This window comes from Artemia sp. Qi Xiang Cuo, chromosome 6, assembly GCF_049724085.1.
Source record: "Artemia sp. Qi Xiang Cuo chromosome 6, ASM4972408v1, whole genome shotgun sequence".
Classification (NCBI taxonomy): domain Eukaryota; kingdom Metazoa; phylum Arthropoda; class Branchiopoda; order Anostraca; family Artemiidae; genus Artemia; species Artemia sp. Qi Xiang Cuo.
Window position 1 is genome coordinate 7,477,442 of NC_142799.1, and position 16,964 is coordinate 7,494,405.

Below are 16,964 nucleotides of genomic sequence, written 5' to 3' on the forward strand. Positions count from 1 at the left end.
ATCTTGCAACTTCTTAGCTGCATATGCAGAACAGAGAGCAAGAGAATGGCTAGTGCAGCCTAGCACAAACAAATCTGGCACATATTCTTTTAATAGTAAACCAAGACCTTTTTGATGTCCAGTTTTAACACTGGCATTGTCAAAGCCAAACCCCATCAAAGGTATTAGACGTTTTTGTCCTTCTGAACTGGCATCACTTACTGGCAAAAGCCCCAGAAAGTCTTCTCGCACTATATCTTTGAGGTCTCTATACTTTGCTATAAGGACCAAGACCTTCTGCCAAGATTTATCGGTAGACTAGTAAAGTATTAAAGAGATATGAGCTTTCTTCATTCCACAAGAAAGCACGTATCTTTTTGCAGGGACTATGACGTGTCTAATTATCCTACTAGTTTTAATTCTGCCCTGATTGAAGCTTTTGCAAAGTTCTGAGTCTCCAAAAGCATTTTTCAGGACTGAAATTAAAGTGTCCATTTTTGTAATGGGAATGTCTTCCAAGACGACTCAAGCTTCAACCTGGCTTCAATTATAGACTCAGCATGTAGTTATCTGGGAAAGTTTTCATACTGCACTTCGATGTCTGATTGTTCTGAACCCTGCTCTTGTGGAAGTCTGTTTTAAGATGGCGCCTCATTTTTGTCACACATCCAATTATGTCTTTATAACACACTCTACAGTAAGCTAAGTCAGGATTTTATTTAGATATTATCACAGTATTTGATATGTCAGTATCAACAAGCCATTTATAAAAAAATCTATTTCTTACAGGTTTGGCTTTAGAAGGAAACTGCTGTTTTTGCAGTGCTGGCTGTCGCTGTACTTTGCGCCTTTTTCTACCTAACACATTTTCTTCTTCTGCCTTTTCTCTCTCAGAAAAACAGGATCCTTCAGAGTTTTCAGAGATCCTTCAGAGTCTTCATCATCTTAGGACGACTCTTCTGGATTGTTTACCTGAATCTGGTCAATAGTGATGCTTGGCCCCGCATATAGGGGAACAAGTCCTGAAGTAGATGTGCTGGGTTCCACATCCTATTCTGAATTTTTGCTTATTTCAAGTTGAGAACAAGGCGTATGAGTAACATAACTGGTTGTCACCGGAAAAGAAGCTTTTTGAATGCCTATTGAACGACACTCCTCAGCAACCACTGGACCTCTATGGACATATCCTCCCACTTAACCCCCTCCCCCAACACCCCACCAAAAAAAATCCTCCTGAAAACGTCTGTATACTTCCCAATAACCAATACTATATGTAAACAATGGGCAAAGTTCATAACTTGCAGCCCTTCCCCGAAGGACTGTGGGAAATTAAGTCGTCCTCAAAGACATAGTTATTATAATTTTCGACTTTGCTGAACAAAACTATCCCAAATTTTGATCGGGTGATTTTGTGAAAAAATGAGCGGTGGACGGGGTCTAGTTGCCCTCCAGTGTTTTTAGTCACCTAAAAAGGGAACTAGAATATTTAGATTTCCATTCTAATGAAAAGACCTCTCCCAATTATCTAGGACCACTGGGTCGATATGATTACCCCTGGAAAAAAAAAAAAAAAAATAAATAAACGCACATCTGTGATCTTTCTTCTGGCAAAAAGGTGGCCGGCGTTTACCCCCCCCTCTCGGTGATTACTGCCCTCCTTCTGGAAAATATCCCCCGCAGAAAATGCCCCCTGTAAAATACCCCTCGAAAAATACACTTTGATCAGCGATCATCATAAACATTTAATTGAAACACTACATTAACCTAATAATAGTACTTAATGCTTGGAAATAGAGTCACTGAAAAAAAAAAACACTTAACACTTGGAAAAAAAACACTTAAATGAAACATTACATTTACTTTATACTGGATTTTTTTTTTCTTTTTAGTTAACAAAATTTCCAGATACCTCGCTATTCTTCTTTAATTTTTAAGTCGATATATACCTAGAAAGAATTTCTTTCTGACTTTAAACTTTCCAAATACTTTACTCTCCCGGTAAATACCCCCCCCCCCCCCGTGGAAAAAAGGATTTCCAAATTTGAGAATTTTAGTTTTATTTTTTTATTTTCTTAGGGGAAAGGAGTTTTGGTACTTATGTATTATGGGCAACTCACTCAAGTTTACGCTGTGTAAAACTCAAGAACAAACCAGTTTCTTTGTTAGTTTTTTTTCAAACAGTTCGTGGTAACGAACTGTAAGTAAGGAGCGACCCCGCTCAATGGTAACCGAATTTCTAAAATACGGAATTTTGGTACCAATAGATACATAAAAAGAATCAGATTTTAATACTGATTTCAAATATATAAATTTCATCAAGTTTAGTCTTACCCATCAAAAGTTAAGCGCCTGAGAAAATTTGGCTGATTTTAGAAAAAACGGTGAAAGACCCCCTAAAAATTATAGAACCTTAATGAAAATCACACCATCATATTCAGCGTATCAGAAAACCCTACTGTAGAGGCTGCAAGCACCTATCTACAAAAATGTGGAATTTTGCATTTTTTGCCAGAAGAAAGATCACGGATGCGTGTTTATTTAATTTTTTTTCCGAGGGATGATCGTATCGACCCATTGGTCCTAGAATATCGTGGAAGGGCTCACTGGAACGGAAATTAAAAGTTCTTGTGCCCTTTGTTAAGTGACCAAAAAAAATGGAGGGCAACTAGGCTCCCTCCCACGCACATTTTTTTCCTAAAGTCATCCGATCAAAATTTTGAGATAGCCATTTTGTTCAGCATGGTCGAAAATATAATAACTATGTCTTTCAGGATGACTTAATCCCCCAAAGTCCCCGGGGGAGGGGCTGAAAGTTATGAACTTTACCCAATGTTTACATATAGTATTGGTTATTGGGAATTATGCAGATGTTTTCAGGGGGTATTTTTTCTGGTAGGTGGAGGGGGGGGGGTATATGGGAGGATCTTTCCATGAAGGAAGTTTTCCTGGGGGAAGGTATTTTCGGCGGGGGGTTACTTTCTGGGGGGTATTTTCCAGGGGGTATTTTCCGTTGGGGGTATTTTCCGGGGGGGTATTTTCCGGAGGCTAATTGCCGGGGGGATAAACGCCTTGGACCGTAAAATTGAGCTGGCAATGAGAAAGCAAGACAAATGATTTCAAGAAGAATGATTTCGTATAGGACTTCTGGCAAATTCCCCAAGTGTAAAATTCCCCCTGGAGATTTCACCCCACAAAAAATTCCTTCCCCATGGAAAATTCTCCCCGTTGAAAATCCCCACGTTGAAAATCCCTCCCCCCCCCCCAAAAAAAAAAAGGTTCGGTATGCTTCCCAATAACAAATTCTATACGTTAAAAATGAGCCAACTTTATGAATTACATACCTTTCCCCAGGGACTGTGGAGGGTCATATTATCCCCAGAGACATAGTTACTGGGCTTTTCAACTATGCTCAACAAAATGGATATTTCAAAATTTTGAAAATTTTGATTGCTCGACTTTGAGGGGAAAGGGGGTGGGAGAGGGGCTAGTTGCCCTGCAATCTTTTTTTTTTCAATTAAAAAGGGCACTAGAACTTTTAATTTCCGTTAGAACGAATCCTCTCCCGATGTTCTAGGACTATTGGTTCGATGTGATCACCCCTGAGGAAAACAAACAAATAAAAATACATCCGTGATATTTTTTTTTGCGAAAAATTTAAAATTTCACATTTTTGCAGACGGGAGCTTGAAATCTCTTCAATAGAATTTCTGAGATACATTGAATTTTATGGTGCAGTTTTCATTAAGATTCCTTGAATTTTAAGAGGTGTTCTCCCTTTGTTCAAAATCAAGCAATTTGTTAAGCTTTTGTCTTTTGATGGGTCACACTAAACTTAATGAATCTTATATATTTAGAATCAACATAATAAACATGTCTGCTTCAGCCGATTTTTCGAACTTGTCTCTCCTTTCGAAAACCAAAAGTTTTTCCTCAACTTTGGAAAAACCTTTCATGTAATTTATTGCATTAAACAAAACATTGGAAATTGTATTTCCAGAAAAAAATTGAAAAAACTTTTGGTGTTGGAAAGGAGCAACAAGTTCGAACCATCGGTTGAAGCAGACATTCTGTAGAAACAACATTGAATTTGTTTGGGACGGGGATAAAAGAAGGCCTTTCCTATACGTATATGGTCACAAAAAGTTAAACATCCCTTACAAGTACAAAGGCCCTGAATCGAAATTACACTTATTATCTACCTGATAGTAATAATGAGGCAGTTATGGTATATGCGTTAGCGCAGATTTAGAAAGAATTTTTTTTTTTACATAAATTGTTTTTTTCGGACTCATTCTATAGGCTTCTTGGAGAGGGCTCATTCAATTACATATTAAAACTTCTTGTGCTTAGTACCCTAGCACTACCTGCAGTGCCTAGTGCCATGCTGGTAGAAGTAAATAAGGTTGTTTCATCCTTGTTCCCATTAAAATGTGGCGTGCAGCAGGGCTCTGTTCTACCTTTGCTTTATTCAGTATATGTCGACACCACGAGATTTCATATTCAAAATGTTTATGATAATGTTTTTGCAGATGTCAGTGTATTAACAATATGCTCGAAGTCAATTGATGAGCTTGTGCAAACAGCTAAAGAAGCGTTGGGAAGACTTGAAGTTTTTATGAGCTTTAGTTTACTCAGCATCAACTTGAATAAGATCTATCTCTTGACCTTCTGCAGAGTGGGAATGCCTATTGATCCTAGTGGTCTTGTTATGCTATTAATTAAAACGACTTTTTCCACAAAATGAGTTTTTTAAAGAAAAGTAAAGAACTCTATTAAACAAAAAATAAGCAAAAATAAAATCAAATAATCTACCAAGTGTGAAACTACCACAAATCAGCATCGATAAATAAATGAAACCCAAAACGAACAGAAATTACAATAAATAACCGAGTCACACTCAAAACGAGCAAAAATTAACATAAGTTGGGCTCAAAACTCCTATGACTTCCCAAGGCCAGAACATAATTTGCACTTTACTGAAAAAAATATAAATGTTTTTACTTTTATATCTTTAATAAATCAAATAATATTAACATTTTGATTACTAAATATCAGTACATGTATATTAAACTGACAATGTATATTTGTATTTTTTTCAGTCAAGTGCAAATTTTCAGTAAAGTGCAAAGTGTCTGGGAAAATGGTGGGCGTGATAGGGGCGTTAGTATTTCTCCAATCACTTTCAACTACTAAAAAAGCACTAGCCCTTTCAATTCCCAATCAAATGAGCCCTTTTGAAGTTTCTACAACAACGCTTTCAATAAAAACCTGATATGCCTCCAGGGGATAACTTACAACCCTTGTCCTGAGGGCTGGGAGGGGGTTGTCATCCTCAAAGACCTATTTTCCAGAACTTTCTACTACGTTGAACAAAATGGCTATCTGAAAACTTTGATTGAATATGTTTGGGGGAATGGTGGGCGTGAGAGAGGGGTTAGTTACCGCCCAATCACTTTCAACTATTAAATAGGGCACTAGTCTTCGCGATTTCCAATTGAATGATCCCATTTTGAAGTTTTTACGACAACTCTATCGTTAAAAACCTTATATACCCCCAGGGCATAACTTACAACCTTTGCCCTGGGGACTCTTGGGGGTTTTTCATCCCTAAATACATAATTTCCAGAACTTTCAACTACGTCCTACCTCTAAACTTTGATTGAATATGTTTGAGGAAATGGTGGGCGTAAGACGGAGGTTAATTACTCTCCTCTCACTTTCGACCATAAAAAAGGGCAATTTCCAATCAAATGAACCCTTTTTGAAATTTCTACAACAGCCTTCTATATAAACCTTATATGCCCCCAGGGCATAACTTACAAACCTTGCACTGAGGGCTTTGATGGGGTCATCATCCTAAAAGACCTAATTTCCAGAACTTTCGACTACGTTGAACAAAATTGATATCTCGAAATTTTGATTGGATGTGCTTGGGGAAATGGTGGGCTTAAGAGGGGGGTTAGCTGCCCTTCAATCACTTTTGACTATTAAAAGGACACTAGTCCTTTCAATTTTCAATTGAATGAGCCCTTTCTGATGTTTTTACAACATTGATTTCTATTAAAACCTCAAAAACTCCCGGGGTATAATTTACTTACCTTCCACTGAGGATTGTGGGGGGATAGGTTGTCATCCTTCAGTACCTAATTTCCAAAACTTTCACCAATGTTGAATAAAATGGCTATCTAAAAATTTTGATTGGATGTGTTCGGGGAAAAGGTGGGCGTGAGAGGGGGGTTAGTTGCCCTCAAATCACTTTCGACTATTAAAAAGAGCACCAGCCCTTTGAATAGCCAATCGAATGAGCCCTTTTTCAAGTTTCTACGACAAAGATTTCAATATAAACCTTATATGCCCCAAGGGCATAACTTATACCCATTGCCCTGAAGATTGTGGGAGGAGTCTCTTGCTCAAAAGTGTAATTTCCTGAACTTTAAACTGCATGGAACAAAATGGCTATCTCAGAATTTTGATTGAATGTGTTTGGGGAAATGGTGGGTGCGGAAGGGGTGTTAGTTGCCTTCCAGTCCCTTTCGACTAATAAAAAGGGCACTAACCATTTCAATTTCCAATCGAATGAGCTCTTTTTGAAGCTTCTACGACGACGCGTTCTAAGAAAACCTTATATGCCCCAATGGCATAACTTACAACCCTTGCCCTGAGGGCTGTGGGAGAGTATCCTCCTCAAAGACATAATTTCTATCTGGAAATCCACAACACTGAACAAAATGGCTATCTAAAAATTTTTATTGGATGTGTTTGGGGAAAAGATGGGCGAGAGAGGGGGGCTTGTTGCCCTCAAATCACTTTCGACTATTAAAAAGGGTACTAGACCTTTGAATTTCCGATCGAATGAGCCTTTTTCAAGTTTCTACTACAAAGATTTCAATAAAAACTTATCTGCCCCCAGGGCATAACTTATCACCCTTGCCCTGAAGAGTGTTGGGGAAGTGTCCTGCTGAAAGGTATAATTTCCTGAACTTTAACTGCGTGGAACAAAATGGCTATCTCAAAATTTTGATTGGATGTGTTTGGGGAAATGGTGGACGTGGAAGGGGTGTTAGTTGCCTTCCAATTACTTTCGACTATTAAAAAGGGCCCTAGCCATTTCAATTTCTAATCGAATGAGCCCTTTTGGAAGTTTCTACGACAACTGGTTCTGTAAAAACTTTATATGCCCCCAGGGCATAACTTACAACCCCTGTCCTGAGGGCTGTGATGGGGGTTGTCATCCTCAAAGACCTTATTTACAGAACTTAAAACTACGTTTAATAAACTGGCTATCTCAGAACTTTGATTGGATGAGTTTGGGGGAATGATGGAAGTGGGGGGGAGGCTAGTTGCCCTCCAACCACTTTTGAATATTAAAAAGGGCACTAGCCCTTTGAATTTCCAATCGAATGAGCCCTTTTCGAAGTTTCTACTACAACTCCTTCAATACGAAGTGCCCGGGTATGGAGAAGAAAGAGAAAAAAAATAATACATTTTGCCCACATCGTTCTTTACTTATGCAGCGCTATCGCGCTGCCTATGATCTGGGAAGCCCGAGGACCAAGTGAATTGCTTGCAATAATCATAGCTTTTCATTGATTCTAATCTGTTATAGAGGTACCATATTGATGCTATTTATTCTAAAATTAAATAAAAAAAACAAGTTCTTTTAACTGAAAGTAAGGAACGACGTTAAAACTTAAAACGAACAGAAATTATTCCGTATATGAAAGGGGATGTCCCCTCATCAACGCTCGCTCTTTACGCTAAAGTTTTTCATTGTTTTAAAAAAAATAGAGTTGTGAGAAAGTCAAACTTTAGCATAAAGAGCGAGGCTTTGTGGAGGGGACAGCCCTTTCATATACGGAATAATTGCTGTTCGTTTTATGTTTTAATGTCGTTCCTTAGCCTATTTTCAGTTAAAACAACTTGTTCTTTTTATTTAATTTTTGAACGTTTTTGAATTAATACAGGTTTTGATTTTTGCTCACCGTACATGAATAATTCAAAAACAAATTTGAATATTAATTTTACTTTTATTTGGTTAAAGGGATTTCTCGAAACCTGTTTAATTTTATTTACGAACGTTTTTATTAGAATTAAGTATACGTAACTTACGAATTAACTTACGTAACGAACCTCTATATTCTTATATTTTTAATGCGTATATTAGAGGTTTCACCCCCTAGTTCAAAACCTTGCTCTTTAAGCTAAAGTTCAAATTTTGTTCAATTTTTTTTAAAATGACCCCTTAATCACAAATGCCGTTAATTAGAATAAATAGCTCTTATGAAAGTACTAAATAATCTTTGGCTTAAAGAGCGATGTATTGACTAGGGAATGAACCCAATCTTATACGTAATGTTTTCTGTCGTTTTAAGTTTTGATGTTGCTCCCTACTTCCAGTTAAAAAAACTTGTTTTTTTATATATAATTTCTTATCTTTATTTAAATAATACTGGTAAATCCGGCGCCCCCTTTATAGCAATGTCCCTTCTCCCATGAAAACTTCCTTCATGGTAAGATCCTCCCACATAACCCCGACACCCCTCCCCCGCCACTACCAGAAAAAATCCCCCCTGAAAACGTCTGTATACTTCCCAATAACCAATACTATATCTTAACATTGGGTAAAATTCATAAGTTTCAGCCCTCCCCCGGGGACTTCGGGGGATTAAGTCATCCTAAAAGACATAGTTATCATATTTTCGACCACGCTGAACAAAATGGTCATCTCAAAATTTTGATCGGGTGACTTTGGGGGGAAAATGAGCGTTAGAGGGGACCTAGTTGGCCTCCATTTTTTTGGTCACTTAAAAAAGGCAATAGAGCTTCTAATTTCCTTTCCAACTAGCCCCCCCCCAATATTCTAGGACCATTGGGTCGACACGATCACCCTTGAAAAAAAAAGAAAAAAAAAAAAAAAAAAAAAAAAAAAACTCGCAACCGTGACATTTCTTCTGGCAAAAAATGCAAAATTCCACATTTTTGTAAATAGGAGCTTGAAACCTCCACAGTAGGGTTCTCTGATACGCTGAATATGATGGTGTGATTTTAATCAAGGTTCTATAGCTTTTAAAGGGTCTTTCCCCCTTTTTTCGAAAATCCGCCGAATTTTCTCAGGCGCTTAACTTTTGATTGGTAGTACTAAACTTGATGAAACTTATATATTTGAAATCAGCATTAAAATCTAATTCTTTTGATGTATATATTTTTATCAAAATTTCGTTTTCTACAGTTTCGGTTACCATTGAGCCGGGTCGCTCCTTACTTACAGTTCGTTACCACGAACTGTTTGATTACAAGACGAGTGATATGAAGATCAGACGAATGATCTGAAGACAGCAGCATCTTTTGCCAAAGTAATTTCTACTAATGATACATAATTCAATTATCCACCCATATATTTCTTATATTTCTTGCACACAGTCTGGATTACTGTATCTTGAAACTTTTGTGTGGAATAAGTTACCGTTGAGCATTAGAGCAGCTCAATATCTTCTAGTTTTAAAGTATTAGAGTATTTATTAAATGAAGGGTAATTTAATTATTGTTGCTAGGGTCAAGAACAGGGCTATCTTAAATGTTGTTTCGGATAGTTTATTATCATTGAGGGTAGCAGGGAGGAAAAGTGGGGGTGAAGATGGGAGGTAGGGTCATAAAGGATTTCGACGAGGGTCTGTTGCGGAAATGATACTCTTTAAACAGTTAGGTTTAATGTTTAGCTTTTTTTTTCCTTTTTTTTATTAAATAAAAAAAACGAGTTTTTTCGACTGAAAGCAAGGAACAAAATTAAAACTCCAGAGGAACAGAGATTATTCCGTATATGAAGGGCGTCACCCCCGTCCACTATACCTTGCTCGTTACGCTAAAGTTTTTACCACTTTAAAAGAGATTTCTATTCTAATTAAACAACCCTTGTGTTTCAAAACTCGTTCTTAAAAAATTAGGACAAACAGTCAAACTTTAGCGCAAAGAGCAAGGTATTGAGGAAGGGCAACCCCTTTATACACGGAATAATTTGTGTTATTTGAGTTTTGTTGTTGCTCTTTACTTTCAGCTGAAAAAACTTGCTTTTTTATCATATTTATGATCTATTTTCAAACATTGCCAGTAAATGTGGCTCACCCTCCATGAGAAATTCCCTCCCTTCACGGGAAACTTCTCCTTGAAAGGTTTCTCCCACATAAAATGCACCCCCCCGTAAAATTTCTTCCGCACAATTCCATCCTCGCTGAAAATTCCCCCCCCCCTCCGTAAAATTTCTTTACGAAAAAATAAAAGTTCAAAATAGGGATAAAATCCTTTTTAATAGACAGTGTATAGAAATTCAGAAAAATACCAGATATTTCGGTCACTGTATATGTGACCGAAATATCTGTTGTTTTTGTGAGTTTCTATACACTGTCTATTAAAAAGGATTTTATCCCTATTTTGAACTTTTCTTTTATTGTCATAAAAAGGCAGCGTAGTCTCCAAAATCATGTAAATTTCTTGCAGAAGATTCAGCCTGAAAAATTCTCCTTAGCACATTTTCATTTGGAAAAGACTAAGTTCTAATCGTTTTTCGATCCCTGCGGAAATCCCTTTTTTCGTGGAAGTTATTTCCTGGAAATCCAAACACGCAGACAATTTCCCGCAGAAAATCCTCTCGGAACGTCTCCACACACAAAAGTGAATAGGCAAAGACAAAGTAAGACAAATAAAAAGAATTTGGTACAGGAATTCTGTCAAATCTTCCCCATGTAAAATTTCCCCTGGAAATTTCATCCCCAGAAATTTCCCTCTACACGGAAAGTTATTCCCATGGAAACCCACCCCAAGCAACCCCCCCCCCCTAAATTTCTGCATACTTACCAATAACAAATACTATATGTAAACAATGGGGAAAATTTTATAACTTAAAGAGCTATCCCCAGGGCCTTGGGGGGGGGGGGATCATGTTACTTTCAAAGGCATGGTTTTTCAGATTTTTCAACTATGCTTAAGAAAATGGCTATTTCAAAATTTTGCTCGGACAATTTTGAGCAAAAATGGGGGGTGGAATGGGGGCTTGGTGCCCTCCAATCTTCTTGGCTACTTAAAAAGGACGTTAGATCTTTTAATTTCCGTTCATTTGAGCCCTCTTCCGATGTTTTAGGACCATTTGCTCGATACAACCACCCCTTGGGAAAAGGAAAAAGAAAAAATAAATAAAGACGCATCCCTGATCTTTCTTCGGAGAAAAATGATCATCTTTTTAGGTATTCTTGTAAGTGAGAAATCAGCCCATGACTTAATTTGAAAAAGTAATATTTTCATAAGTTTAGAGCCAAAAGGAATAGCATACTACAAAATGAATCATATAAATAGATCCTAACTACCTTTGAGGAATTGGGAATTATACCTTAAACATGGGTGAAAATTGGCAAAAGTAAGTCAAAACATAAAACCGTGAAAATAAAATCTTATTGTTTGAACTGGTCAAGTAGAAACTTGGACAACTATTCATATTTCAACAAGAAAGGAAAATTGGAAATTCAATTTTAATTAAAAAGATCTCCACATGCAGTAATATAGTTCTTGGCAGCAGGAAGCACCAAATTAAAAAAAAAAAGAATATGGCCGAAAAATTAGCAAAAATAAGTAAAAAAAAATATGGCACCAAACAACTTAAGAAAGTAAAGCTTTTCTTCAAAGATTTAATTGTCTTTGGAAATAAACCTATTCCTAATGTTTGAATGTTTAACGTATAATTTGAATCTTTAAATCGTTGTCAAATTTAACTGATAATTTTTGCTTATTTATTTCGGCGGTTCAACACTGCAGCTCTGACAACAATGGAATACTGCCCTCATAGGCAATAGCTTCATGATTTTGAAACAACTAAAAGAAAAATTGGATCTTTTCCGTTGTACCTATGCCATTATTTAAAATTTATTTTTAAGCCGTTTAAGGGTACTAAGCTGAAACAAAAGAGCGGCATATGAAAAAATGCATGAGCAATATATAATTTGGGCTATATATTTGCACATAGGGGGAGTGAGTGCGCTGAAGGCTTGAGTAAAGTGATGCGATCTTAGGTATGATTAAATAAAAAAAACAAGTTTTTTTAACTGAAAGTAAGGAGCGACATTAAAACTTAAAACGGACAGAAATTATTCCGTATATGAAAGAGGCTATACCCTCCTCAACGCCTCGCTCTTTACGCTAAAGTTTTTCATTGTTAAAAAAAAATAGAGTTGTGAGAAAGTCAAACTTTAGCGTAAAGAGCGAGGCGTTGAGGAGGGGACAGCCCCTTTCATATTCGTAATAATTTCTGTTTGTTCTATTTCTTAGTGTTGTTCCTTAATTTCGTTTAAAAAAACTTGTTTTCTTTATTTAATTTTTGAATGTTTTTGAAAAAATAAAGGTTTTTATATTTGATCACTGTACATGAAGAATGAAATAAAAAATTTCATATTAATTTACTTTTATTTGGTTAAATGGCTTTCTCGAAACTTGTTTGATTTTATTTACGAACGTTTTTATTAGTAATAAATATACGTAACTTACGAATTAACTTACGTAACGAACTTCTATATTCATATATTTTTAATACGTATATTAGGGGGTTCGCCCCCTGGTCAATACCTTGCTCTTTAAGCGAAAGTTCGAATTTTGTTCCAATTCTTTAAAAATAACCGCTTAAACACAAAGGCCGTTAATTAGAATAAATAACTCTTATGAAAGTACTAAAAAATCTTTGGCTTAAAGAGCGAAGTATTGACTAAGGAGTGAACCCAATCATATATGTAATATTTTCTGTTCGTTTAAAGTTTTGATGTTGCTGCTGTTGTAGTTGAAAAACTTGTTTTTTTATATTTAATTTCTGATGTTTTTTTAAATAATGCTGGGAAGTCCGGTGTCCCCTTCATAGCAATGTCCCTTCCACCATGAAAACTTCCTTCATGGAAAGATCTTCCGACATAACCCCCGACCCACCCCCCCCCCCCTACCAGAAAAAATCACCCCTGAAAACGTATTTATACTTCCAAATAACCAATACTAGGCTATATGTTAACATTGGGTAAAGTTCAAAACTTTCAGTCCTCCCCCCGGGAACTTCGGGGGATTTAGTCATCCTGGAAGACATACTTATAATATTTTCGAACATGCTGAACAAAATGGCTATCTCAAAATTTTGATTGGGTGACTTTGGGGAAAAATGAGCGTGGGAGGAGGTCTAGTTGCCCTCCATTTTTTTGGTCACTTAAAAAAGGCACTAGAACTTTTAATTTCCGTTGCAATGAGTCCTCCCACGATATTCTAGGATAAATGGGTCGATACGCACACCCGTGGGGAAATAAAACAAATAAACACGCACCCGTGATCTTTCTTCTGGCAAAAAATGCAAAATATCCCATTTTTGTAGATGGGAGCTTGAAACCTCTACAGTAGGCTTCCCTGATACGCTGACTATGATGGTGTGATTTTCATTAAGGTCCGAATTTTCTCAGGCGCTTAACTTTTGATGGGTAGGACTAAACTTGATGAAATTTCTATATTTGAAATCAGCATTAAAATCTGATTCTATTGGTGTATCTATTTGTATCAAAACACCGTTTTCTAGAGTTTCGGTTACCATTGAGCCGGGTCGCTCCTTACTTACAGTTCGTTACCACGAACTGTTTAATAAAAGTAACTATGTTAGGATTTTTGGGGTTACTTATATCATTCCTAAAAGCACTACACTTTACTCAATCCCCTGACCACCCTCCCTGCCTCTAATCAGCTAATATACAGCCTAAGTTATATATTTCCCATGTATCTTGCCAGACGTCACTCTTCTGTTTCATCTTAACACCCATTAATTGAAGCAACTTGATCAACGGGTAAATAGTGGCATTTGTATAACAGATAAGATCCGACATTTTTTTGGAAATCGGGGTTTCCAGAAGTGAAAAAATTGAAGATGGATCCAAGGGGAAAATGTCTATATTTTGATGTCTTTGGTAATTGAACAACAAGGGTATTATGAAACAGGATCTTACCTTGGAAGTTCTTCTGCATTTGGCTCTCCTGTTCTGGAACCACGTCTTAACCTGCAAAAAACACGAGAGTAATCGTTTGTTTTCTTTAACATTTTTCTGATTTTTAAACTGTACAAACCGAGAAGACATAAATTGATAGTCCACTAATAATATTCTTCTACCTGTTCTACACGAGTTCTTTTTTTATTAAATATTAAATTAAAAAAACAAGTTTTTTTTAACTGAAAGTAAGGAGCGAAATACGTAACTTACGAATTAACTTACGTATCGAACTTCTACATTCATATGTTTTTAATACGTATATTAGGAGGTTCGCCTCCTAGTCAATACCTTGCTCTTTAAGCTAAAGTTCGAATTTTGTTCCAATTCTTTAAAAATGACCCCTTAATCACAAAGGGTGTTATATAGAATAAATAGCTCTTATAAAAGTACTAAAAGATCTTTGGCTTAAATAGCGAGGTATTGACTAGGGAGTGAACCCAATCATATACCTAATATTTTCTGTTTGTTTTAAGTTTTGATGTTGCTCCTTACTTTCAGTTGAAAAACTTGTTTTTTTATATTTAATTTCTGATTTTTTTTTTTAATAATGCTGGGAAATCCGGCGCCCCCTTCTTAGCAATATCCCTTCCCCCATGAAACTTCCTTCATGGAAAAATCCTCCCACAAAACCCCCGACCCACCCCCACTTACCAGAAAAAATCCCCCCTGAAAACGTCTGTATACTTCCCAATTACCAATACAATATGTTAACATTGGGTAAAATATATAGCTTTCAGCCCTCCCCCCGGGCACTTCGGGGGATTAAATCATCCTAAAAGACATAGTTACCATATTTTCAACCATGCTGAACAAAATGGCTATCTCAAAATTTTGATTGGGTGACTTTGGAGAAAAAATGGGCGTGGGAGGGGGCCTAGTTGCCCTCCATTTTTTTTGGTTACTTAACAAAGGGCACTAGAACTTTTATTTTCCGTTCCAATGAGCCCTTCCACGATATTCTAGGACCACTTGGTCAATACGATCATCCCTTGGAAAAAAAACAACAAAAAAACGAATAAACACGCATTCGTGATCTTTCTTCTGGCAAAAAATGCAAAATTTCACTTTTTTATAGATATGTGTTTGAAACCTCTACAGTAGGGTTCTCTGATACACTGAATATGATGGTGGGATTTTCATTAAGGTTCTATATATTTTAGGGGGTCTTTCCCCCTTTTTACTAAAATCAGCCAAATTTTCTCAGGCGCGTAACTTTTTATATATATAAGATTAAACTTGATGAAACTTATATATTTGAAATCAGCATTAAAATCTGATTCTTTTGATGTATCTATTGGTATCAAAATCTCGTTTTCTAGAGTTTCGGTTACCATTGAACCGGGTCGCTCCTTACTTACAGTTCGTTACCACGAACTGTTTGATTCAAAGTTTGTTCTAATTCTTTAAGAATGACCTCTTAATGACAAAGGCTGTTAATTAGCATAAATAGCTCTGATGAAACTACAAAAAAAAACTTTAGCGGAAAGTGCAAGGTAGGCTAATGACTAGGGGGCGAACCCAATCATATACGTAATAATTTCTGTATGTTTTAAGTTTTGATGTTGCTCCTTACTTTCAGTTGAAAAAATTGTTTTTTTTAAATCCAATTTCTGATTGTTTTATTAAACAATATTGCGAAATCCGGCACCCCCTTCATAGCATTGTTCCTCCCCCCATGAAAACTTCCTCCACGGAAAGATCCTCCCACGCAATCCCCCCCATTAATGCTTTATGACCAGGGGGTGTTTTCCCTTTTTTCGAAAATAAGGCAAAATTTTCTCAGGGAATTATGTGTTGATGGGTTTAAATTAAACTTGATGAAACTTATATATTTGAAATCAGCATAAAAATCTAATTCTTTTGATATATCTATTGGCATTAAAATTTCTTTTTTAGAGTTTCGGTTACTATTTAGCCGGGTTTCTCCTTAATTACAATTCGTTACCACGAACTGTTTGAAAATAAAAGCCATGGGGAAATATCTATTGAAGATATGTTTTATTTTTAGTTTGGATTAGTTTGTAAAATTTTCTAAAGGTCAGAACAAAATTTGCATTATACTGAAAAAATATAAGTGTTTTTCGTTTTATAACTTAAATAAATCAAATAATATTAACATTTTGATTACTAAATATCAGTATATGTATATTAAACTGACAATGCACATAGATTTGTATTTTTTTCAGCAAAGTGCAAATTACGTTCTGGCCTTGGGAAGGCATAGGGGTTTTGAGCCCAACTTACGTTAATTTCTGCTCGTTTCGAGTTTGACTCGGTTATTTGTTGTAATTTCTTTTCGTTTTGGGTTTCATTTATTTATCGATGCTGATTTGTGGTAGTTTCACGCTTGGTACATTATTTGATTTTATTTTTGCGCATTTTTTGTTTAATGTAGTTGTTTACTTTTCTTTTAAAAAATTATTTTGTGGAAAAAGTTTTTTTTAATTAATTTCTGTTCGTTTTATATTGACATAGTCTTTTCAGGGAAAAAGAAAATAATACTTAAAACATTTTCGTTTTTTAAGACCTTATAGTTTGGCCTGCTATTTGCCTGCTGGAGAAATATTTTCAGCAATTTTTAACAACATACACCCTTTTAAAAGTCTGGACAAAAATGGTACTGTTTAATTTAGTTTCATACCTTCTCTAGTTGAACTGAAATGGAAAACTTGATACCATTCGCAAAAAAATCTGTTTAATTTCTTTGATAGTTTGGATACACTTACGCTATTTTGATTTGTTTGAATTTTAAGAGCTGAAATGGGTGGGTTGGCGTGGGAGGGTGGGAGTGGAAGGGGGATTAGTTGCCCTCCAATTACTTTCGACTATTAAAAAGGGCATCAGCCCTTTCTATTTTCAATCGAATGAGCCCTTTTCGAAGTTCCCACGACAACTCCTTTGATACGAAGTGCCCTGGTCCAAACAACAACAAAAACTAAA

At 36.2% G+C, this 16,964-nt stretch overlaps 1 protein-coding gene across 2 annotated transcripts in view; it reads right to left on the minus strand.

Moving 5' to 3' along the window:
- LOC148950824 (hematopoietically-expressed homeobox protein HHEX-like) overlaps positions 1-16,964 on the minus strand; it is a 42,546-nt gene that overhangs the window by 13,377 nt on the left and 12,205 nt on the right. For both annotated transcript variants that reach the window (XM_089090024.1, XM_089090025.1), the window contains exon 3: positions 13,983-14,033. In XM_089090024.1, the coding sequence (XP_088946150.1) occupies positions 13,983-14,033 (51 nt within the window). The remainder of the gene's footprint in view (positions 1-13,982; positions 14,034-16,964) is intronic.